General features: G+C 43.7%; 1 protein-coding gene and 1 pseudogene across 1 annotated transcript in view; one reads left to right on the top strand and one right to left on the bottom strand.

Moving 5' to 3' along the window:
• Positions 1-1,054: 1,054 nt before the first annotated feature.
• LOC105479052 (NBPF member 11) overlaps positions 1,055-25,467 on the top strand; it is a 45,592-nt gene continuing 21,179 nt past the window's right edge. Inside the window, 6 exon segments of the mRNA XM_071070151.1 lie at positions 1,055-1,304; positions 1,483-1,865; positions 2,660-2,776; positions 4,890-5,160; positions 11,765-12,154; positions 22,290-23,037. Coding sequence (XP_070926252.1) covers positions 23,034-23,037 — 4 coding nt within the window. The 5' untranslated portion in view covers positions 1,055-1,304; positions 1,483-1,865; positions 2,660-2,776; ... (1 more) ...; positions 11,765-12,154; positions 22,290-23,033.
• Positions 16,204-18,709, bottom strand: LOC139356017 (profilin-1 pseudogene; annotated as a pseudogene).

Here is a 25,467-nt window from a genome sequence, read left to right as displayed (position 1 = left end):
GAGCCGAGATTGCACCACTGCACTCCAGCCTGGGTGGCAGTGCAAGACTCCGTTTCTTTCTTTTTTTTTTTTTTTTGAGACGGAGTCTCGCTCTGTCGCCCAGGCTGGAGTGCAGTGGCTGGATCTCAGCTCACTGCAAGCTCCACCTCCCAGGTTTACGCCATTCTCCTGCCTCAGCCTGCCAAGTAGCTGGGACTGCAGGCGCCCTTCACCTCGCCCGGCTGGTTTTTTGTATTTTTTTTAGTAGAGACGGGGTTTCACCGTGTTAGCCAGGATGGTCTCGATCTCCTGACCTCGTGATTCGCCCGTCTCGGCCTCCCAAAGTGCTGGGATTACAGGCTTGAGCCACCGCGCCCGGCCAAGACTCCGTTTCAAAATAATAATAATAATAATGATGATGATGATGATGATGGCATGACCTAAAGTTATGCAAACATTTGCCTTACATAAAATTTCAAGTTTTCAAAGTTGTTAGCTGGGTGGACGGCATGGCTTTACTTCCTATTTCTTGGTATTTCCTAATCTTGTTGAAAAAAAAAGTTTTTCTTTTTCTCAAAGGCTTATTTCAGTGGAAGCCTATCTGCAAAATGTTATAAATTTAAATTAGAAAATAACTACAAGTGCCATTGACACGTTGGTTGTTTTAGCAAGTGACCTAAGGCCACCTCTCGGATCAGCTGGGGGCTGCCTTCCAACACTGCGCGTCTGCACCGCGTGCCGGGGCCTGGAAGTCACACTCGGGGGTAGAGCGGCAGCGCGAGGCCCGCAGTCCTAAGCGCGGGGTCGCCCCCGGCCCCCGAGGGGGTGTGTCTTCTGCCTCTTTAACCTGGCAGGGGCAGTTCAAATGGCTGGGGAAATCAGTGATTTGCAGGGTCAAGGGCTGGTGCTTTGAAAGAGAGGCGATTTCCCGGAGAGAGGGATTTCCTGGTCTCCGCTGCACTGGGTGCATCCCCTCGATTACTCCTTTTCTTGGCCCGCGCGAATGCGTTGTGCGGTAGAGGCGGCAGAGTACCTTTAAGGCCCTCCTGCATCTGCGCCTGCGCCCTGGGCTCTCCTGCGCGCAGAGCAGGACCGTGAGGAGACAGCGGGCTGCAGGCTAGGGGCTGGGCGGCGGTTGAGACAGCGGCTGTATTCGGGGGTAGGTGACCATCGTGAGGCTGCCTGAGCTTCTGAGTGAGCTCGGAGCTTTGGGGAACGCGGGAGGGGCGACCTGCGGCGCCAGGAGCGGGCAGAGGCGCGGCGGCGCGTCTGCAGTCTGGATGGGAAGTTACGGTTTACAGCGAAGTCCACCCAGCGTTTCCGAGGTGAGGGCGCCGCGCCTGGCCGGGCGGGCGGTGAGTCTGGGACCGCTGGTGCACAGCTGGGTCGAGCTGCGGCTGTGGCAAGTTTTGCTGCGAGCGGCGGCGGGGGCGCGGCGGGGGGGATGGGGAGGCGTGTGCTCCGGCGCCGCCGGGACCTAAGTTCCCTGCGCTCAATTCCTAGCTCGCTGCTGCAGCCCGCAGCCCACCTCTCGTGGGCGCTGGGGCAGAAACTCGCTAGTGGGTGTTCTGTGGCATCCGAGAGGCGGAGCAGCTTCGGGGGCATGTACTCGTATATCCTGTGGAGGACACTGACCCCGCACCCCACCCTTGAGGCCAGAACTCGGTTCCCTCTGGGGACCTGAGAGGCGAGAGCACTCGCGTCCCTGACTTGCAAAGTTGGAGTCTTTACTGGCCTCCGGGATTCTGCTCCTGGCGGTGTCTCCAGGCTGGTGATGGGCAAGCCAGGTGTGCCAGGTCCAGGATGCACGTGAGGAGCGTTTGTAGTCATCACTGAATCACCTCATGACTAGCGGGACAAGCCTCAAATTAACCGCAGGGTTTCCGGTAGGTTGGATTGTGGAGTTGGTGTTTGCACTCCAAAGAGTTGCTATGATTTCCTTGTGTCTGTCTGTCTGTCTTTCTGGCTTCTTAGATCATCTCATTTGGCGTCCTTTCACCGAAGAGTTAAGCAAGACGTTTGGCGTGGTTTCCTCGCTTTCCTCCTATCTTTTGCTGCTAGAGCTGCTTTAGATAAGAAGTCTTTTCTTGCAGTGGTATCTTTTCTTTGGGTTCCAGTGTTGTTCATCCTTTCTTTGCCGAAAGAATGAATCCCAGTGCTTCAGGAAGTTAAAGAAAAGTGATCTGCTGGTAGTGTTTTGCCTTTGTTCTGAGCTGATATGCGTTAGTTTTCTTTCTGTTTTAAAATTTTATTAGTAAAATTTCACCAGTGAACCAGAAGCTCTTTTTTTCTATTCTGAAATGCTAGTTTTAAGATTTCTGAGAACTTTGTGTCAAAGAAATCTTTGAAAAGTTACTGCAGTATACATTCAGCTCTTTTCTGTATTTTTAGTAGAGATGGGGTTTTGCCACATTGCATAGGTTGGTCTGGAATTCCTGGGCTCAAGTGATACACCTGCCTTGGCCTCCCAAAGTGCTGGGATTACAGGCATGAGCCACTGCACCAGCCTGAGATTCTTAATTTTAATGAAATTATACTTTATCAATCTTTTCCTTTATGGTTACTGCTTTTTGTGTCCTGCTTAAGACGTCAATGCCTAACTTAAGAGTATGAATACATTTTTCTGTGTTAACCTTATAGCAATTTTATTTTAATTTTTTTTTTTTTTTTTTCCATACAGGGCCTCACTCTATTGCCCAGGCTAGAGTGCCGTGGCAGGATCTCAGCTCACTGCAACCTCCACCCCCTGGCTCAAGCGATCCTCCCACCTCAGCCTCCTGAGTAGCTGCAGCTATAGGTGTGTGCCATCATGCCTGGCTAATTTTCATGTTTTTTGTAGAGATGGGGATTCAACATGTTTCCCAGGTTGGTCTCAAACTCTTGGGCTCAAGTAATCTGCCCGCTTCAGCCTCCCAGAGTGCTGGGATTATAGGCGTGAGCCACCCCACCCGGCTATGATTCACTTTTTACTACATGGATGTGTCTGCTCGATCCAGCACCATTTATTGAAAAGACCATCCTTTTCCTTCTGTACCGTGTGGCACTTTTTTTTCATAAATCGAATGGCTGTATGGTCATCTGATTTATGAAATTAGTGTGGGTCTATTTCTGTTTCTGGACCAACCTGGGCAACATAGTGAGATCCCATCTCTACAAAAAGTAAAAATAATAAATGAGTAAAATTAAAAAAATAAGTGTGTAGAGCAGATGGAGTCATAGGTGATAATTTACAAATGATTGTCAGTTTCTTGGCTACATACGGGAGTTGGTAATTAAGATGTGTTGGGCGTTCAGGCAAAATGTATTAAGTGAATTATATGGTGTTCAGAATGATTGCTAGATATTCATTGTGACTTGAATTAGATGTTATTTGAGCCCCCACAGAGCTACAGTTTTGACTCTTTTATTTATTTGTCTTTTTAAAATTTTTACAATCTTCCTGTCAAGGCAATAACTTTTTTATACTTAATTGTTCTTAGGTATTTAATTACCAGGAAAACTATGGATCATACCCAAATAAGTGTTAAGCCATTTAAAGGGCTGACGTGATGTGATGTGAACAATAGTATTCTACATAAGAGTTTTCGGACTACCTCGAATAATTTTTTTTTTTCTTGAGATAGTGTCTCGCTCTGTCGCCCAGGCCGGAGTGCAGTGGTATGATCATGGCTCTCTGCAGCCTTGACCTCTCAGGCTCAAGCAGTCCTCCCACCTCAGCCTCCTTAGTAGCTGGGTCTACAGGCATGCACCACCGTGCCCGGCTAATTTTCTATTTTTTGCAGACAGGGTTTTCCTGTAGTGCCCAGACTGGTTTCAAACTCCTGGGCTCAAATGATCCTCCACCTTTGCATCCCAAAGTGTTGGGATTACAGGCCTGAGCCATCACCCCTGGCCATTTTAGTTTTAATAATTTTTATATTTTTTTATTTTAAAAGATTTACTAAAATCTCTTACAGCTATTATTTATGAATATAGTATTCATTGCTGTTTTGATTTTATATGTGTTTAATCTCATTTTCAATATAAGCTCCTGGAAATTAGAGATTTTGTCTCTTTTATTCACTACTGTATTCTCAGTACTTGACCTTGCCTAGCATGAAACAGATATTAAATAAATATTTGTTAAATGAATGAATGAATGAACATACTAATACCATATTCAACAATCTCCAAGTATCACAGTTTTCACCATCTACCAAATAAAATAGCTGGTATAGAGCAGAGTCACAGTCAACCTGCCATAAAAAGAAATGTCAATGAAAAATAAACCTTTGTATGTGTAGCTGCTGAGATTTTGGGACTTTTGTTACTGTAGCATAACCTAGCAACAGCTCAGTGAGACAGTGTATAGAATATATGTGTACAGATAGACCAAATAGACCAGTAGATGAGATTCCGAAGATAGTTCAATAAGCATTAACTAACTACACCCACACACTCTTAATTCCCTAACAGAAAGCATCAAATTCTTGTTCGCTAAGATCTGCCTCAAATATTAGTTACTTTTTGAAGTCTTCCCTGGCTACTCAAGTATTTTAGTCAGGACTCTATTTTTTCCCCCCCGAGGCTGGAGTGCAGTGGTGCCACCATAGTTCACTAACCTCTAATTCAAGGCTCAAGGAATCCTCCTGCCTCAGCCTCCCGAGTAGCTGAGACTACAAGTGTGTGCCACCATGCTCAGCTAATTTTTCATTTTTTATTTTCAGAGATGGGGTCTTACTATGTTGCCCAGGCTGGTCAGGACTGTATGATTACATATGACAGAAACCCAACCAAGTCTAGTTCCCCACCGCCTTTCAACTTGCTCCTCCCTGGGTCTTCCCAGTCTCCGTAAATAGCAGCTCCGTCCTTCAAGTTTCCCAAGCCCCAAATCTCAATGTTAACCTTGATTTCTCTCTTTTATCTCATAGGCAATCTGAAGGCAAATGCTGTTTAGATGCAGGCGAAGGTTCCTGGTGACCCAGGCTCTCACCAGCAGATTGTCCCTTACCGTCCTCCTGAGGTTGTCTGGAGCTTCAGTGCTGTGTGCTCTTGGCCTCCACGCTGGGGTACCACCGACTCCCACTGTCCAGGGCTTCCGGTGGACTCTCCGAGGCACTGATGCAGAAACTTCCCCATTCGGTGCACCAAGAGCAGCCTCACACGGTGTGGGCCGTCAGGAAGAGCTGCCAGATCCAACAGGTAAAAGTCCTGAGGCATTGCCAGCTGGATGGGGTCAGAGTCCTCTTTCTATTATGACTCAGATGTGAAGGGAAGATGCCAAGGGCCCTAAACATCGCAGGGCCTTGCCTGGCATGAAACAGATATTAAATAAATAGTTGTTAAATGAATGAACAAATATTCACAGCGTGTGCCACCCACAACCTGCAGTGCCGTAGTCAGGTGGAAGTAATTTTACTTCGGGAGAGGACAGTGTTCTCTCCAGGACTTTTCCTTAGTAGCTAGATCTGCATCCCTCTCCTCTCTCTTGCCCTCTCACCCCCCATTCTCTGCCCCCATTTCTCTCTCTGTTTCCACCCTGCCATCCCCTTTCACCTGCCTTCTCCCCTTCAGCTCTCATGGCTCACCCCCTCCCTGTCCACCCGCATCCCCCAGGCTAAGGCCCCTGCACTGTCCTGGGTGGGGAGATGTGTCTGGTTTTAGGCACTGCCCTCTAGATGTGTCCAGGATGGGGAAACATGGCTCAGTTGCCAGTATAATGGGTTAAAAGAGTGGCCACTTTTGAAGGCCTTTCCCGTCTCCCATTCCAGGATCCTGTAGTACTTAGAATTTATGGGCCACAGTGGAATTCTTGGTTCCCAGGACCGTGTGGTGGACGCCTTCTTTCACTGAGCATTTATGGAGTGACTATTAGGTACCAGGCCTTGCTTAGGGCTAGAGGCCCCATAATGAGTAAATCTCTGGTCACTACCCCACGGAACCCACCACTGCAGGCATTGAGTGGGGAAAAAGAAAGGGGCATGGCCTGTTTGTGTCCTTCTCACGTGGCCGCCCACCAGGTCCTGGGACAGTAGGAGCCAGTGCAGGGAGAGAAGTCCAGTGAGAATGGCAAATGGACGACGTCAGACCCAGGGGCTGAGGCCCCCACCTGCAGCCGGGCAGCTTCTGGAGTGGACAGGGAGCAGCAGGGAAGGTCATGGCCTGGTGTTCTGGGGTCCACTGTCTCATTTCATTCTTGTGGGCACCAGAACTTATCCAAAGACAAGACTCAGTGTTTCTGGCAACAGTGGGCCAGAGACAGAATGTGTTTCAGAGGAGGAGGAAGGGGCTGTACCCCATGGAAACAGTATATGGTTTTACAGTAGTGTGTCTTTCTCTAATAACTAGTTAGCATGTTCCTGTTAATGGAAAATGTTGATGGTGTAAGTTCCCCTGGATGTTCTCATCTTCATGTAACTTTGTTCATTTCCTTCCTTCTTTCCTTCCTTCCCTCCTTCCTTCCCTCCTTCCTTTCCTCCCTCCCTCCCTCCCTCCCTCTTTCTCTCTCTCTTTATTCTTTCCCTCCCTCCTTCCCTCCCGTCCTCCTTCCCTTCCTTTCTTCCTCCTTTCCTTGCTCCTTGCCTTCCTCCCTCCCTCCCTTCCTTTCTCCCTTCCTTCCTCCCTCCCTCCCTTCCTTTCTTCCTCCTTTCTTCCCTCCCTGCCTTCCTCCCTCCGTCCCTTCCTTCCTCCCTTCCTTCCTCCCTTCCTCCCTTGCTCCCTGCCTCCTTCCCTTCCTTCCTCCCTTCCTCCCTTGATCCCTGCCTCCTTCCCTCCCTCCCTTCCTTCATCCCTTCCTCCCTGCCTCCTTCCCTCCCTCCCTTCCTTCCTCCTTCCCTCCCTCCCTCCCTTCCTTCCTCCTTCCCTCCCTCCCTCCCTTCTTTCCTTTCTTCCTTTCTTTTCTTTTTCTTTCTCTCTCTCTCATGCTCTCTCATTTTGTTTCCTTTTCATTCTACTTTTTTGACCAGACCACACTGTCCTGAAACCTACATTATTTGCCAAAATCTCTGGAGCTGCTTCTGTCTTGCAGGTCCTGTAGCCCTTAGCTCCTCCCAGCCTCCTCCTCCTTTGATTTGTGGGTGCCACTAGGGCAGCTGCTGAGTCTCAGTGGTTCCTAGTCTTCACCAAGTTCTGCCCACCCAGCTGGTTTGTACCTGTCCTTACCAGAAGCCTGCACTGTCTAGATCTCTGAGGCTGCTTCTACCTAACTGATCTGCTGTCTGTGTTCTGAGGGTACCCCAAGGTTAGAGGTAAATGGCACAGGCGTTGAAATCTCCCAACTGCTCTGACTCCAGGTGGGTGAACTTCAGTGCGAAGTACTAACTACACAATAGCAGGATGCCACCAAAACCTTGATATGGGGCTGCTGCATCCTCATTTAAAAAAATTAATAGACTTTATTTTTTAGAACGGTTCTAGGTTTACAGAAAAATGGAGTGGATAGTACAGGGAGTTCTCCTAGGCTCCCCTGTCCTCCAGCACACAATTTCCCCTGTTAGTATGTTGTATTAGTGTGGTCCATTTGTTATAATTGATGAACCACTATTGATATATCATTATCACCTAAAGTCCATAGTTTACATTAGAGTTCATTGTTTGAGTCTCACAGATTATGGGTTTTGGCAATTACATAATGTCCTAAATTCCCCAATAGAGCATCATGCAAAATAGTTTCACTGCTGAAAATTCCCTGTGCTTCACCATTTCTTGCCTCCTCCTCTCCTCCACCCCTGACAACCACTCATTATTTTACTGCTTCTATCTTTTTGACTTTCCAAGAATGTCCTAGAGTTGGAATCGTACAATATGTAGGTTTCCAGACTGGCTTCTTTCTAGCATTATGAACTTAAAGTTCCTCCATGTGTTTTCATGGCTTGATAGCTTGTTTTTTAAAATAACTGAATCAGATTTCATTGTATGGCTACAACAGTTTGTTTATTCATTCACTTGGTGAAAGGCATCTTGGGTACTTCCAAGTTTTGACAATGATGATAAAATTGCTGTAAGTACTTATGTGCAGGATTTTGAGTGAACTTAAGTTTTCCAGAGTGACTGTACCCCTTTGATTTCCGCTAACTGTGGAGAATTCTGCTTGCTCCTCATCTTTGACAGCATTTGGTGTGTTCACCTTTTTATATTTTAGCCATTCTAATAGGTTTACAGTGATATCTCATTGTTGTTTTAATGTGCAATTCCCTCATGACAAATGATTTTGAGCATCTTTTTCATATGCTTATTTGCCATTTGTGTATCTTATTAATGAGGTGTTCAGATCTTTCACCTATTTTTTTTTTTTTTTTTGCTTTGTGGTGTCCTCAGAATTCTTCATATATTTTGTACAGTAGTTTTTCCATCAGATTATTTTATAAATATTTTCTGCCACTATGTGACTTGCTTTTTCCATTCTCTCAACAGTGTATTTCACAGAGGAGAAGTTTTTAATTTTAATGAGGCTCAACTTAATTTTTTTTCTTTAGTAGATTGTGCTTTTGGTTTTGTATCTAAGAAGCCATCATCGAACCCAAGATCCCTGAGATTTTCTCCTGTGTTATCTCCAAGGATTCTTATGGTTTTGCACCTTACGTTTACGTGTAAGATTTATTTCATAAAGGGTATAACATGCATACCTGGATTTATTTATTTTTTTGCATGTGGTTGTCCAGCTGTTCTAGCACCACTAGTTGGAAAGGCTATCTTTGCTGTTTTAAATTGTCTCTAAACCTCCATGGAAGATCAGTGTATGTAGTATGTAGGCCTGCTTCTGGGCTCTGTATTCTTTTCCATGCATCTATTTGTGTGTGTTTTCTCTTTTCACCAACTTCACACTGTTTTGGTTACTGTAGCTTAATGTAAGTCCTGAAGTTGGTAGTGCCAAACCTCAGGGAACTTTTCTGAACTTCGTCATGAGAACCTGGTTGAGATCATTGTAGTAAAACTTGGAAATGTGTGAGATTCCCCCTTAGACTGGTCTTGAAGGAGTTTTTAGTGCTCTATCCAGGCTACCCTCAGCTTCTAGTAATCTGTCAATACTACTAAAGTGCTCCTCCCACTTGCTGTCCCCAGTAGCTTCTCTTCCCTGTGAGCTGTGACTCCTTGTGTGTTAGCCTGTCTTTCTCATTTTTAGGGTGGCAGTTTTCCCTGTGACCTCAATTCTCTGGTCCATCCTAGAAGGGTTGACTTTCAGTTCGTTCAGCTTTTTTCTAGCTGTGAGGACAAGTGATGACTGCCTAGCTCTTTCCATGTTGAAATAGAAACCCAAAAGTTCGTTTAAATAATTACTTGTTATAAAAGTCACCCATTGTCAATGTACAACTCAATGATTTAAGTTGATTTATAGAATTGTGCAGCCATCAGCAGAGTTCAACTTTAGCACATTTTGTCACTTCCCCATGTTCCCTTGAACTTCTTTGTAATCATTTCCTAATCCCTGGTCCCCATGACTGAGTCTGAGTAAAATAAATGTCTGGAAAGCAGACTTCATTATATTTACATTTTCAAGTGTTTGGGACTTTATATGGTGGACTATTGTGTTCGTTTTGTGACAAGTAGAGAAGAGGTTGCATTCTAGGGATGGTTTTTTGGGGAACATAATAGTAGTCCTGTTTATGGCTCTCCTTGAATTGGTTCATCTGTGCTGGTGACTGGTATTTGCTACCAAACGTTGTCTGGTGAGCACTAGAAAAGGCATTTTTTAAAATCTGCTATTAAAATCGAGATGATACATTTTCACATAATAATATGTGGAGTTAAGTAGTGAACCATCTTTATTTTATTTGATTTTATCTCATTTTTTTGAGATAGAGTTATTGCTCTATTCCTCTGGCTCAAATGCAATGGCGCGATCTCAGCTCACTCCAACCTCTATCTCCTGGGTTCAAGTGATTCTCCTGCCTCAGTCTCCTGAACAGCTGGGATTACAGGTGCCTGCCACCACGCCCGGCTAATTTTTGTATTTTTAGTAGAGACAGGGTTTCTCCATGTTGGTCAGGTTGGTCTCTAACTCTTGACCTCAAGTGATCCAACTGCCTTGGCCTCCCAAAGTGCTAGGATTACAGACATGAGCCACGGCCTGACCTGAACCATTTTTATTCTTTCGGAAATGTGATTGATAACAGTAAAGCTACACTCCTCACGTGCCTGAAATACCCCTCATTGTCTTCTTCACATGGCAAGGGCTCTGGAACAGCCACATAAAGGTGAGGGCAAGATTTTTACTGTAGTTCTTTCGTTGATTGATTAATTGATTGATTTTTTCTCTTAGAGGGATTAGCATCCATGTGTTTGAAATTGAAATTCAAGAGGAGAGACAGGCACCTGTACTAGTTTTCTCTTGCTGCCTATTATCACATTACCACAAACCAGTGGTTTGAAACCACGGAAGTCTGGAATGAAGTGGCTGGGTTCTCTGATCAGAGACATGTGAGGCTAAAATCCAGGATTGGGCTGGCTGTGTTATGTTTCTAGAGCTCAAGCTATTTTTCCAAGTTCACTACAGATATTGAAAGAGTTCCTATTCTTGTTTGTGGGGTACTGAGGGCTCTTTGTCTATGCTGGCTGTCAGCCCGGAGACACTCTGACTCCAGAGGCCACCTGCTTTCCTCCTTACCTGTCTGTTCCATCTTTCAAACAATAACAACTCATGGAGGCCTTCTCAAGTTCCTACCTTCTCTGACTTCATCTTCTCCAACCAGCCACACAAAGCTCTGTCATGTATGGAGTGATGCGATTAGATCCAGTTCATGCAGGCAACCTTACCATCTTAAAGTCATATAACTGACATATAGCAACATAATCACAGGAATGGTGTCTCATCATCTCAACAGGCTTTAGAGACAAGAGTGTGGCATGTTTGGGGACCATTTCAGAAATTCCATCTACCACAGTAGGACACTCACATTCCCCCATCCGCAAAATGCATTCACCCTCTCCTCTAACGTTTCCAAATTTCATGTCATTAAAGCATTAGTTCAACATGAAAAATGTCATGTAGACCATGTCAGATCAAAAGTTTAAAATCCCATCTAAAACATCCACACCTGGTGTGGATGAGGCTTCTGAGGGTGTCCATTAAGTACAGATCCTTGCCATAATTCTCTTACCTCCTTCGAGCTGTGAAACTGAACAGTTTATCTGCCCCTAATGTGAAATGACGGGACAGACATAGAATAACAACTACAGGGATTCTCGTTCAAAACGAGGGAACATGGAGGCGATAAAGAAGTCACTGACCCAAAATAGTTTGGAATTGGAGCTGGGAAAAATCTAGCAGGAGTTTCTTTATTAGGATCCACCCTGGGACTGACCCTCTGTCCTGTGGGTCTTTGCCTCTGGGCTCTCTGCTCTGCATTTCTTGAAACCATTATTATTTATCATTTTTCTCACACTCTTTTGCGTATGGCTCCTATTGCACTCAAAATGTTTTTGAGATTCATCCATGTTATTTTGTGTGTCAACAGTTTGTTCCTTTAGACATTCCATAGAATGAATGTATCACAGTTTATTGATCCATTCTTGTATTGACAGATACTTGAATGTTTCCAGTTTTTCCTATTATGAATAAAACTGCTATGAACATTCTTGTATAAATCATTTTCTGGACATATGTTTGAATTTCTCTTGGATAATGCTTAGGAGTTACTGAGTCATAGAATAGGTAGTTGTTTAGTTCTGTAAGAAGATGCCAGACATTTTTTCCCAAAGTGTATATACTATTGTACATTCCAACCATTAATGTCTGAAGGTAAGAAAGCTTTTGCTACTTCCAAAGAGGCCTCTCTATATACATGTAATTTTTTCTAACTGGAGACAGGCTGATGACTTCAGGGATATGAGCACGGGATACAGGACACCTGTCATCACCACCACCATGAAGTTGGGATTCAGGAAGGAGGTTAATCATATAAGAAATCCTGTGACCAGCATGAGCTCCTGTCAGACCACACAAGGCACTCGAGTGAACAGGGCACAGGGGGCCCTGGGGTCATGGTAAGAAATTGTCTCATTGGTAAAACCTTTTCCTTTGGGGCGGTAAATGAATTATTTGTTCCTTCTTGGTAGCCCTTGAAGATAAGGATGGTCAAACAAAATAATATCATACCTGGAGAAACTCAGATCTTGCTAAGATTTACTGGTTGGGAATCCAATGTTAATGCCAAGAAGCAGCCACCAGTTGGGATCAAATGTGAGCCTATGGATCAAGGTGCGTACTCAGACACAGAGAGCTTTCTGAAAGATGCTACCAGTAATTTTTCCAGGGCAGAGATGGGTCCTTTATTTTTCTCTCTAATTTAGCCCATATGCTTAGCTGAGAAGGTTTCTTCATATCACTTTAAATGATGATGTCCCTTGTTCAACAGTTTTCTAAGCATTCTTTAGATAAGAATTTTATGGGTATTCTTTATTGCATTAGGCTTAAATTTAATGCATCTTAAGGTTTTATTGCAAAGTCTTGCCTTGTTTCCTTTTTAAGATGATACAATTTATAACATGCAAGTTTGCTGTCTGTCGCTTCCCTTTATGTACATAGAAAATGAGCAAACATGTGGCCATGAAACAGATGGTCATAGAATTGGTTCAGAGGTTGTGAGTACAGTAACCCAAGAGTGTCTTATCTGAAATACCACCAGGAATGCCTGGACACAGTAGACAAAGGTGGTTCAACCGGACGCCTTAGGAAACATGCTTCCAAAAACAAAGTAGCTGAAGAGAAACCAGAATAACAGATTATCAGAGCCAGAGGAACATTTGGAGGTAATTCAGTACCTCCTCCTTTTCAACCTACAGGGGAGATGGTGGAACAGAAGCAGGGATGGGCCTGCCTGCTGTGCCCACAATTCATTGGAGATTGTTGTGGTGAAGAATTTCATTTATGATGAAGGAGAAATAAACCCCCGTCAGCTTAAATTCAGGCAGGTTTATTGAAAAGCTGAAGCAGCATCTTGCAGAAGCAAAGCATGGCTGAGGCTTGTGGGCTCTGTCTGGGAAAATGAGCAGCTGACAGTGGCTGACGCTGCCCCTGACTCTGGGGCCGTGTGGTCTGTTGTTTCCTGAGAGCATCTCTTCTCTTCTCTTGCATCTTCCCTCAGCCTGGCAGTCTCTGTATACTCTTCAACACATAATTGAGCAAGGCTGTGCCAGCCCCAGTGCCACCCAGCACTTTAGGTCAAATTAGAAAGGCGTGAAATAAACTGGCCCATTATAATACAGCTGTTGGAACAACAGTTGAAAGTAACAGTATCTTGACTCCTGGTTGAGTGCTTTATGCTGAACTTCCTTTTCTGAATACGAGCACAGACTTTGGGATATTAGTGTCACCTAGCATTATTAGCTAGTATTCTCCTTTTGTTTCCCCATAACATCCCCTCCTCCTCCCCACAGATCCACTGTCCACTCATTTCCATCCTGTCTTATGCTCTAGAAGGGACTCGGGGCTTGTCCCTTCTAGAATGCATCCCTGGCTCCCCTGCGTGTACACTTCTAGTTAGGTTTAGCAATGGGGGGCTAGAAGTGAGAGGAAGGTGAGGTCCGTATTTCTTCCTTCTCCCTCCCTGCTCCGGCACTGAGTATCTGGCAATAGCTACATCTGTCTGTTACTTCAGTGGCCACTCTTCCACAGCCCCAATTCTCAGTGGGTCCCATAGCATTATTTATCTTTGCTCCTTTAGCTCCCACCAAGGAAGATCCAGAGATATTCTCCTCACCAAGGCATTAAGAAATGCATGGGTGAGGGAAACAGGAGCGTGCATGTAAAGGTCCTGTGGCGCCTCTCCTCTGCAGGCCGGAGGTCATGGCGGGAGATGCTACATGGATTTGCCCTCCCTGCTGTCAGAACAACAGGGTTCTGGAAGAGTAGAGGACAGGCTGTGGGACTCAGCCCTCTAGAGACAAGGCAGGAGGGATTTCCTTGAGAGGCAGGGACATGTGGTGGTTACTAATCATTGTGAGGTGTCTGGGTGTGTAATGGATGGGAAATCTACTAAGAAATCAACTTATGTAATAATTAGAAAAGCTCTTGTTCTGAGGACAGAGACCTGATGGAGTCACCATAGTGGGAATTTATGACCTGGCATCCAGTTCAGATACCTGGAGCTTCTTGACTGGGGGGAGATGGGATCCCTTGGGGAACAGTGAAGCCTTCAATGCTGCCACAAGTGTATGCTGTAAATCTTCCTCCAGGCCTTCCCCAGAAGGACCTGAAGCCACTTATGTGGGTGACTGAGGAAAGGGAAATACCCAGAGCTTCAGTGACTTGTTGGATGCTGGCTCTGAAGAATGCTAGCCTAAGGGCACGTGTGGGGCCATGAAAATGCACTACTTGCATCTCCAGCTGCAGGAGGCCTAACGAATCAACAGCCCCAGCTGCTACACTCTGAATTGAGGACTTGATGACATTTCCCCCGGATCTGTACTAGCCCACGAGGAGGAAACCCTCACATCAAGTCCTCCCAACAGAACACCCATGATGACTCATGAGGATGTCGAAGCTGTTTTCCTGTGGTGACTGTGACTTACTTTCTTCAAAGTCTGTTTTGTTTGTGCACATTCAGTGATTTATATAAAATAAGAGAATAAATGCCTAGACCCCCATGAGTCTATCTTTTACTAATAAACTCTAGTTCTGAGGACAGAAGCTTGATGGAGTCAGTAGAGTGGGAATTTATAACCTGGCTTCCAGTTCAGACACCTGGAGCTTCTTGACTGAGAGGAGATCGGGTCCCTTTCGGGAAGAAAGAAGCCTTTAATGTTGTCACAAGTGTATCCTGTAAATCTTCCTCTAGGCCTTCCCAGAGGGACCTGATATATGACTGAGGATACGGTGACCCCAAATTCAGGGTGTTCTTATCTACTCTCAAGAATGCAATATCTTATTCCTCTGGATTCAACCTAGTGCCAATATTTGTGTATAGCTATGCACCTTAATAGACCATAGCTAATTAGCTGAGGAATGATAGACCCAATTCAGCCTTACAGGCATCAACCATATCAGCATACAGGCATCCCTCTCCCACCGTTTCATTCTTGTCCCCACTCCAAAGTCTTCTCCATTTTATTTGTATTAATTTTCTACTGCTGCATACTAAATTACTGCAAGCTTTAGAGGCTTAAAATAACAGCAGTTTACTTTCTTGCAGTGTCCACAGATCAGAAGTTCAGGCCTGGATTAGCTGGGTCTTCTCAGGGCCTCACAGGCCGAAATTAGACTGGGTTTCTTTCTGGGGGTTCTGGGGAAGAACTTCCTCTCAAGTTTCCTCATGTCAGCTGAATTCAGTTCCTTGTGACTGTAGGACTGAGATCTCTGTTTTCTTGCTGGCTATCAGCCAGGGGCTTCTCACTCCTCCTAGAGGCCTCCCATGTTCCCACTGCATGCTTTCTCCAGCCAGCAGAGGAGAATCGCCCTGCATGGAAACCCTCCTGCACTTCACATCTCTCCAGGAAGACCCCAGTCCCTCCAAGGAACCCACCTTCATTAGGTCAAGCTCATAAAATAATCTCTCTATCTTAGATTTGACTGATTTGCAATCCTGATTACATCTGCTAACTTGTTTTTGCCATAAATTGTAACCCAGTCACAGGAGTGATATCTCATCTCTGGCTTTGTCTACACTCAGGAAGAAGTGATTATATAAGAGCAAAGATCACTGGGGGTCATCCTAGGATTCTGTCTACCATAATATTATAAAGACACAGTAATTAAAAGAGTATAACAGATTTCTGCTTCTGTCTGTTAGAATAAATCATATCAGACTAATCCTGCCTCCATAAACAACCATAAAATTATTTTCAGACAGTGGACAACAGATAGTACAACAGGAAACTTAAGGGGGAAGCCCCATGATTTCCTAGCTGTTTGGGGAGAATTTCTCAGCAGCTGCATAGTGGGCTAGAGTCCACTCAGAGCAGGGCAGCCCCACTGAGCTGAGAAGGCAGAGATCAGAGTTCAAGGCCGCTGAAGAAATTGCAATCTGCAGGGCTGGGCACCAGTGAGGAGACAGCTGTTCAGAGGGGCAGCTCTTGATGTCCATGTGGGTTCCATGTGCATACTTACCAAGGACTGAACTGTACCTGCACAAGGAAAAGGCTAACAGATTTAATAGAGGGGTGGCTGCTATAAAATTGAGTTTGGACCAGAAATATTTGGCAGCAATAAGGTGTGTGGGGTGATGGCCCCTGAAATTAAAATGGTATATGTATGAGATGGAAAGGGGGGCAAAGCTGTGGGAAGCGGTGGAGGGGAAGGAACAAAGGAGGTCAGTACTGGGAACACTGAAGGTAGGAGGCCATTTCATAACACTGCTTGTTGATGAAACTGCCGTGGACACCTTCTTTGCCCATCAGCAGGTCTAGTGTCTTGGCAATCACCGTGACAATGACATTGAAGGTGGGGGCTCCACTGATGCTCTTCATATGAAGAGTCAATTCCCCATCCTGCAGCAGTGAGTCTGGGACCACAGTACATTTCTGGCCCCCCAGTGTCAGCCCATTCACAAAAAAAGCTCGAGCAGTCTTTGCCAACCAGGACACCAACCTCAGCTGGCATGATGTTGACAAAGGTTTTCCCTTGGATGGCAGCCCAGATGGAGGGCGAGTCCTTGTTGCCCACAATGGCTGCATCCTAACAGGTCCCGTCTGCCACGAGGCTGGAGACAGAGGCATCCACCTGGCTGTTGCGTTGCTGCAGGGGCTTCTCTGGTGGCTGCTGCTGGGGCCTCCTGGGCTGGCGGGCGGGGGAGGCGGAGAGCTCGGGGGAGGCGGAGAGCTCGGGGCAGGCACTGCCCCCCTCACCAAGGCTCTGCTAGCTGTGCAGCAGCCCTCGCACCGCCACTTAAAAAAAAAAATATATATATATATATATATATATTTATTTATTTTTATTTATATACATATACACAAATATATATATATCACTTTAAGTTCTAGGGTACATGTGCACAACGTGCAGGTTTGTTACATAGGTGTACGTGTGCCATGTTGGTTTGCTGCACCCATTAACTCGTCATTTACATTAGGTATTTCTCCTAATGCTATCCCTTCCCCACCCCTCACCCCAAGACAGGCCCCAGTGTGTTATGTTCCCCGCCCTGTGTCCAAGTATTCTCATTGTTCAATTCCCACCCATGAGTGAGAACATGCTCGTACCGCCACTTCTAAATGTTTTAAAAACAAAGACACCAATGCTCTTCATTGGGGAAATGAAAGACTTTTAAGTAAAACAGTTTTGAGTGAAATAATATTTGTTGTTTTAAAAAGTTAATATTAACAACCACTCTCCATCATACACTGAAATTAACTTAAGATGTGAAAGTTAAAATTAGAAACCTTGTAAAGGAAAAATAGGAAATAGTTTCTTGAACTTGACATAGGAAAATATTTCTTAGACTAGATACTGTAGCACTCACCACAATAAGAAATCAAGCGAATTGCACTTCATTTTTAAAAACCTTCTTCTTATTATGTTAACAACTGAAATGCTATGTTTAGACCAGGAATAATTATTTGTTATATAATATAGCAAAAAACATGTATCTATAAATGGATTCATTCAAAATATATAAAGAACTCCTATAGATTACAAAGAAAATGATAAACACCCCCAGCATATCAATGAACATAAAAATTTGAGAAGATATTTTCTATAAGATATCTAAACATTAGGCATGAGAAAACCAAAATAGGATATCACTGTACACCTGGTATAATTTAAAATACTGAAAATATTAAGTGTGTGGGAATGTAGAGCAACTGGAAATGGCCTGTATCTTTCATAGAAATGTAAATACAACTACTTTGCAAAACTCTGTGTCTGTTTTCTACCCATTCACCAAGCAACTCCATCCCTAGCTATAGATACCCAGGAACATAAGTATCTTCACAGAAATAATTGTATGAGAATATTCATAGTTACTTATGCACAGTAGCCAATAAGTAAACCCATCTCCCATCAGAAAAATGGATATCAAATTGTGTGATAACCATCAATAGGATATTACTTGGCCAAAACAAAATGAAACAAGGGAAAAAAACAAATTAGTGGCATATATAACCTCCTGAGTAAGATAAGTTGAAACAAGGGAACATACTAAATGATTCCTTTTTTTTTTTTTTGAGACGGAGTCTCACTCTGTCCCCCAGGCTGGAGTGCAGTGGCACGATCTCAGCTCCGCCTCCTGGATTCAAGAAATTTTCCCTGCCTCAGTCTTCCAAGTAGCTGGGATTACAGGCATCTGCCACCATGCCTGACGAATTTTTGTATTTCTACTAGAGACAGGGTTTTGCCATGTTGGCCAGGCTGGTCTTGAACTCCTGACCTCAGGTGATCTGCCCGCCTCAGCCTCGCAAAGTCTTGGGATTACAGGTGTGAGCCACCAGGCCCAGCCAAAATGATTCCATTTTTATGAAGCAGATGAATAAGCAAAATTAATCTATGGTGGCTGCTATAGTTTAAATATTGGTCCCCTCGAAATGACATGTTTAAATGTCCCCAGTATTGGAGGTGGGGGTTAATGGGAGGTGTTTGGGGCATGGGAGTGGATCCCTCATGAATAGAATAATCTCCACACTGGGAGAAGGTAGTGAGTGAATTCTCACTCTCTTAGTTCCTGTAGGAGCTGGTTATTAAAAAGTGCCTCTCACCTTTACTCGGTCTCTTTTGCTTCCTCTCTCACCGTATGATCTCTGCACACACTGGTTCCTTTTCATCTTCTGCTGCAAGTGGAAGCAGCCTCAGGCCCTCATGAGGAGCAGATGCGGGTGCCATGCTTCTTGTGCAGCCTGCAGGACTATGAGCAAAATGCACCTCTTTTCTTTATAAATTACCCAGCCTCTGGTATTCCTTTCCAGCAACACAAAGGGACTAAGGCAGTGACAACATTCAGAATGTGTTCTTCATTTGGGGGATGTGTTGACTGGCAAGGACCACATCAGAACTTTGTGGCATGGGTGAAAATATTCTCTGTCTTTAACTGGGTGTTATTATACAATGTATAGTTATATTAAAATTTATTAAGCTGTACCTTTAGGTTTTTTGCAGTACACTCTATACAAATTATACCTCAGCGAAGAACTGTTAGCAACAGCAAAGAGAGAAAACAAACACTCAAAAATGTGAAAATTGACAGAAAATAGGTAACAAATATTTAGCATATAAATAAGAGGGATCCGTTGAGAAGAAACCAAAAGCAATGGAATAGAACAAAGACAAAAAAGTATAATAAAAAAGAGTTTTAAATTTCAAAGTTTGAAATGATATTAGAGTGGCACACAGTTTCCTTGGGAAAATCAAGTGAGAACCACAAACTCTGAGACTAATTCCAGCAAAAGTATGTAAATCAGTTTGATCTAATGGTACCAGGTTAACTTTGAAGGCTAAAAGGAACTGGTTTCTAATTCTTATCCTCTCCTCACTAGTTTTGTGACCTAGGGAAATTTTGCAATCTTTCTGAGTTTGTTTTCTCATCAGGAGCAGGATAATACCTAAGTAACAGGATAGTTCATTGATTTTTTTTTTTTTGAGATGGAGTCTCGCTCTGTCACCCAGCCTGGAGTGCAGTGGCTCTATCTTGGCTCACTGCAAGCTCCACCTCCTGGGTTCACACCATTCTCCTGCCTCAGCCTCCCGAGTAGCTGGGACTATAGGCGCCCGCCACCACACCAAGCTAATTTTTTGTATTTTTAGTAGAGATGGGGTTTCACCATGTTAGGCAGGATGGTCTCGATCTGACCTCATGATCTGCCTGCTTCGGCCTCCAAGTGTTGGGATTGCAGGCATGAGCCACCGTGTCTGGCCAGTTCATAGATTTAAATATGATTGCATGGCAGTGGACATGAACCATAATTGTTAAGAACATATTTACACTGAGCGCTCCTTTATCCACGTTAAAATGTAGACAAACAACAATTGACAAAGAATAGACAAACTGTTCTAACATAAATATTCTTTTGTTTCTAGAAAGAAGTCACACATACAGTAAAAATAGAACCTAGTTCATTTTGAACAATCTTCCTCAAACCCTGAAACAGGTGTACTGTCTAACACGAGAGATGTCTTGAATGAGTCCAACCCCTGCAGTCCCCTCTGTCTGGAATAGACGTAGGAAGTTTGCTCTAGCCTTAGAACAGCATGGGCTGGCAAGCGTTCTCAGAGAGGCTCTCGACTTCAACTGTAAAGGCCCTGAGGAATATGTGCAACTGGGTCGGGTTAAGGCCAAGCTGAACCACACGACCAGGGCTCTCACCAGTGCCAAAGTCAGTGGAAGGATATCAGTCCCCAAAGCTCTGTTACAGGCCATGGGATGCTCCATGGAGGGGTGGTGAGCATATGAATAACAATCAGGAGAAACATCGGTAATGGACAGGAGGCATAAATAAGCAATGTTCACGCTCCACTAAAACCCAGGAAATTCTCATTCAAAAAACAATGTCTTGAAGAAAACATAGGTATAAATCTTTGTGACTTTGGATTAGACATTTTTTAAGTAGGCACAAACAACTCAAAAATAGATATATAAATGGACTTCATTAAAATAAAAATCTTATGTGCTTTAAAGGACACTGTCAAGAAAGTGAAAAGATAATCCACATAATGGGAGAACTATTTCCAAATTATATATTTGACATGGGTCTAGTACCTAGAGTATACGAGGAATTCATATAACTGAGCAATAAATGACAAACAACCAAATTTGACAATGGGTAAAAAGCTGTGAGTAGAGGTTTCTCTAAAGCAAACACACAAATGGCCAAGAAGCACATGCGAAGATGTTCAGTGTTTTTCATCATTAGGAAAATGTAAATTTAAACCAAAATGAGATACCACTTCACACCCACTAGTATGACTTAAGAAAAAAATAGGCCAGGCGTGGTGGCTCACGCCTGTAATCCCAGCACTTTGGGAGGCTGAGACGGGCGGATAACAAGGTCAGGAGATCGAGACCATCCTGGCTGACACGGTGAAACCCCGTCTCTACTAAAAATACAAAAAATTAGCCAGGTGCGGTGGTGGGCGCTTGTAGTCCCAGCTACACGGGAGGCTGAGGCAGGAGAATGGCATGAACCTGGGAGGTGGAGCTTGCAGTGAGCCAAGATTGCGCCACTGCACTCCAGCCTGGGTGACAGAGCAAGACTCCATCTCAAAAAAAAAAAAAAAAAAGAAAAAAATAAAGACAATACATGTTTGGAAAGTTACAGAGAATATGAAATTCTCATATATTACTAGGGGGAATGTAAAATGGTGTAGCCACTGAAGTTGGTAAACTGTGTGTGAATTCCTCAAAAAGTTAAACATAAAAAAAAGTTAAACATAAAGTGACATATGATGCAGCAATTGCACTCCTAGGTTAATAACCAAGAAAATGAAAAACAGATGTTCACTTAAAAACATGTACAAAGCTGTTCATAGCAGCATTATTCATAATAGTTAAAAAGTAGAAACAAACCACCATCAGTTGATGAATAAACAAAATGTGGTGTAACCATATAGTGGAATATTATTTGGCCATGAAAAAGTTGAAGTACTGATGCAGGCTAAAAAGGATGAAACTTGAGAACAATATGCTGAGAAGCAGATGTAAAATGCCACACTTTGTTATTCCATATAGAGGAAGTGCCCAGAATAAGAACATCTGTGTATAGAGAAAGTAGATTAGTGGTTGTCAGAGACCGCAAGAAGCGGGGAATTGGAGAGTGACTGCCCGTAGATACAGGCATGCTTTCTGGCATTATGAAAATATTCTGGAATTACGTAGTGGCGATGGTTGCAAAACTTTTGGAATATGGTAAAAGACACTGAAATGTATGCTTTAAAATGGTGAATTTTGTGATATATAAATTATACTGTAGAAATAATACTAATAACACTAATAAAGCAAGGTGTCTTTCCACATCTCCATGTCTTGTATTTTCATTAAAAACAAACACAAACAAAAAGCATTTCAGGGCCAGGCTCAGAGGCTCACTCCTGTAATCCCAGCACTTTTGGAGGCCTAGGTGAGAGGATTGCTTGAGGCCAGAAGTTCAAAACCAGCCTGAGCAACAAAGCAAGACCTTGTCTCTATGAAAAATAAAAAGTTAGTCAGAAATGGTGATGTGTGCCTAGAGTTCCAACTACTTGGAAAGCTGAGGCAGTAGGATCGCTTGAGCCCAGGAATTCGAGGTTGCAGTGATCTATAATCACCAGTGTACTCCAGCCTGGGTGACAGAACAAGACCCTGTCTCAAAAAAAAAAAAAAAAAAAAAAAATCTCACTTTAATAGTAAGTGGCCAGAATACGATGCTGGTAGCATGTTGTGAGGAAATATATTAGATGAAAGAAGTTAAATTCCAGTTTTCCTTTTTTTCAGAAATGAGGTATAGGGGAGAGAAACACATACTTGGAAAGAACTGACCCAGCCGAATTGGAAAATGTGGGAAGGGGATGGGAAGAGGCTGCTGCACCTGAGATCTGGCTCCAGGACTTACAGCAAGGGGAACTTGGGCAAGTTACAGGCTCTGTGTGCCTCAGTTTCTTCATCAGCAAAACAGAAGGAATCATCCCATAAACTGTAAGGTCGATGCTATCAGCGGGTCCCCAGATTGACTGCGCATCTGAGTCATGTTAACAAACACATTCCAGGCCCCACCTGAGCCTTCTGAATCAGAATCCCTGCAAGGAGGACAATGAACTTGTATGTGCACTGACTTTCCCAGGTGTTTCTTACTCTGATCAACTTGGGGGTAGGACCCATTGAGCTGCATCACATCATTCCAAAGCCAAAACACAACAGCAGAACAAGAATATTTTCAATGCAGTCTCTAAAGCAGAGGAGAAACTGTGGAGGGAACCTAGAAATGAAAGAGATCTGGCTTGCTGGGCTGCATATAAACTTTATTTTGGGTACAGCAGAGACATGAGCCCTTCGGGACACATGCCTGAGGCAGTGACAGTCCAACTTTGGAATAGTGGAAGCCCTAGTTTCAAATTCAAGCATGCTTTGAGTAGAAATTAAGTTTACCTCTTTTTGCACAGTAACATGGCCAATCTTTCCTAAGCTGCTCAGCTTACAAAAAAAGGAATCGTCCTGCTAGGAATTCAAACTTCAGCAGTCATGGGTAAGTAAGGAAGTCTTATAAATCTATTCTAGCCACCTAACAAGAAACCAGAAATTTAGCAAGTTCTTTCACTTTCAGGACAGTTGTGTTCACTAGATCAGAGGCATTGAGACAAGAAGAACAGACCCCTAAAAAGGGAAAGTGTTCCTTGCAGTTTTAGGACATCACTGGAACATTAGGGAAGTGGGAACACAGCTGCCTGCTCTACAGTGTGGGTTGCCTTTGTGTCTGGAGTGTGTCTGATGTCCTGATCCCTGTGCCCATTTCAGGGAGGCTTGGGAGGAGCCCGAATCACTAATGGAATTGGACAGTGCTGAGGAGATGGCTCAGCAGGACGAGGGTAACTGCAGGGCAAGTCTAGGTCATACTGAGAGACAATGAGTGGCGATGATGGGGACAGACAAAGATAAAATCAAAAGTTTGTGCTTCATCTTCAAAAACTCAAACTAATAACAAACTTGGCCTTATGAGAAATAATAAATATTTTTCTATTTACATGAGAATTTAATCTCAAAACAGAAATCAGAAAAATATTAAGTCCAGGACATGAAACCTAAACCATTGCTCATATTTATTCTTTCTAAATAGAGCAAAGTGTAAAATCTTCTCCATAAAACATACGTTGTGGTTATAAAAAGGCAAAAATCTTAGTGAGAATCATTGGTATTCCATAGAATAGTGAATTAAACACAAGGGAAGACCCAAGTCTCATACTTCTCTTGCATATTCCAAAGTTCCAGGGAAATTCCAGGTGATAGAGGTTATTTCCCATACTGTTAAAGCAAGGTTGCAGACACTTGGGAATTTTGGTCCCAGTACTCTAGGAGGGCACACCTCTGTCCTGGAAAATGATACAGGAATGAATACTCTTCCCGTGACTCATTCTGCTCATTCTTCCAGCATCACAAAAACCAAAAAATGGAAATAATGGCCAAACACATGATTTGCTATCCCTCTTCTTCAGGTTTCTTACCTGTTACTTATGGATAATAGCATTGCCTTAAGGATTATGATGAAGACACAATGTCCAAATATGAGCACAGTTTTGAACAAAATGCCTTGTACGAATTGGTCAATGAATAATTACTAAATAATTATGTGAATATTTACTGAATTATATGGATCCTATGAATAATTACTGAATAATTGTTGTGATTGCTTTTATTGGCAGTGCTGAAAACTCATCCCTGTGTGACCTCATGTAAGCCATGTAACTTTGTGAACCTGCAGTTTTATCATACTTGACAGATTTTCATTCTAACACAGAATGTCAGGTCTCCCAGACCCCAGAAAATGCACTGACTTAAAGCCTTTGATAGATCTCAAAGCAGTATCCTTACAGTGTCATTGGAGGATGGTGTGGGCTGCAGAGACGGATGCTTTCAAATGGATTGATGCAGTCCTCCTTCCTTCACTTCCACATGAATGCTGGGCAGCCCAGGGTCACACCCACTTCACCCTCAACTTAGGCAAGTCCACCAGCCAATCTTAGGAGACCTGGGCTACAGGACAGTCTCCCAAGTTCCAGGCTCACAAAACCTAGGTGGGAATGAAAGCTGAGAAAGTGAGGAGGTGGTTCAGGGGGTCACTCTTTCCTGCTCATTCCTCTCACCTCAAACTCACCTACTGCACAGCAACACTGAGGATCACCAACTAACCCTGACCGGAACCGTGATCTTGCCATGTTCTGTTAGTGGAATGCAACCAAAAATCAATGGTGTTAGTCCAACTCAACAAAATATACATCAAACCATATTCCACAAGAACTGCTCGTGGCCCTGTTCTTTTCAGTATATGGGAAAACAAAATAGCCTCAGGTTTACAAAAATTCCCAAGATAGATGGTCACACGTGTTTTCAGGAGACCTCTATATAAATGATTCTGATCACTTGATACCTTGAAAAGAGGTCTTGTGGCACTTGAATGACATCCATAAGTGATAAGTATGAAATGTAGTGCTCAGTGACATTGAAAAACAAATCAACCCACATAGAGGAAGAGCTTTGGACGTAGGGATGCCAAACTGGTCTAGAGTGTAATGAAAGCCCAAGATGGTGCCCCACTGAGAAAAAGAAATCAACATAACAGTGGGTTGCAGGAAGAAGAATACTGAGACAGGAAAGAAAACATTTTTAAAAAATGAATTATTCATTCACTTTCTAGTGGATACAGAAAAAACTGCAGAAGACCCAGAGGATTTCAGGGCAGGTTAAAAGTTTGGTATCTTACACCTGTGGAAAAGCCTAAGGCTCTGTTTTATCTTACAGCAGGTGGGGTGACTTCATGACTACCATTAAGAAAATATAACCTGTTGGGAAACTGTTTCTGCCTTGACGATTTTGTACAGACAAGAGCTAAACAGTGAGGAATATGCTTAGATGTATTGGGAAAGAGATGGGTCTGTGCCATTGTCACGAGGGTACACGAATA

This window comes from Macaca nemestrina, chromosome 1 (genome assembly GCF_043159975.1).
Source record: "Macaca nemestrina isolate mMacNem1 chromosome 1, mMacNem.hap1, whole genome shotgun sequence".
Taxonomy (NCBI): Eukaryota; Metazoa; Chordata; class Mammalia; order Primates; family Cercopithecidae; genus Macaca; species Macaca nemestrina.
This window is presented reverse-complemented; position numbering and strand designations above follow the sequence as displayed.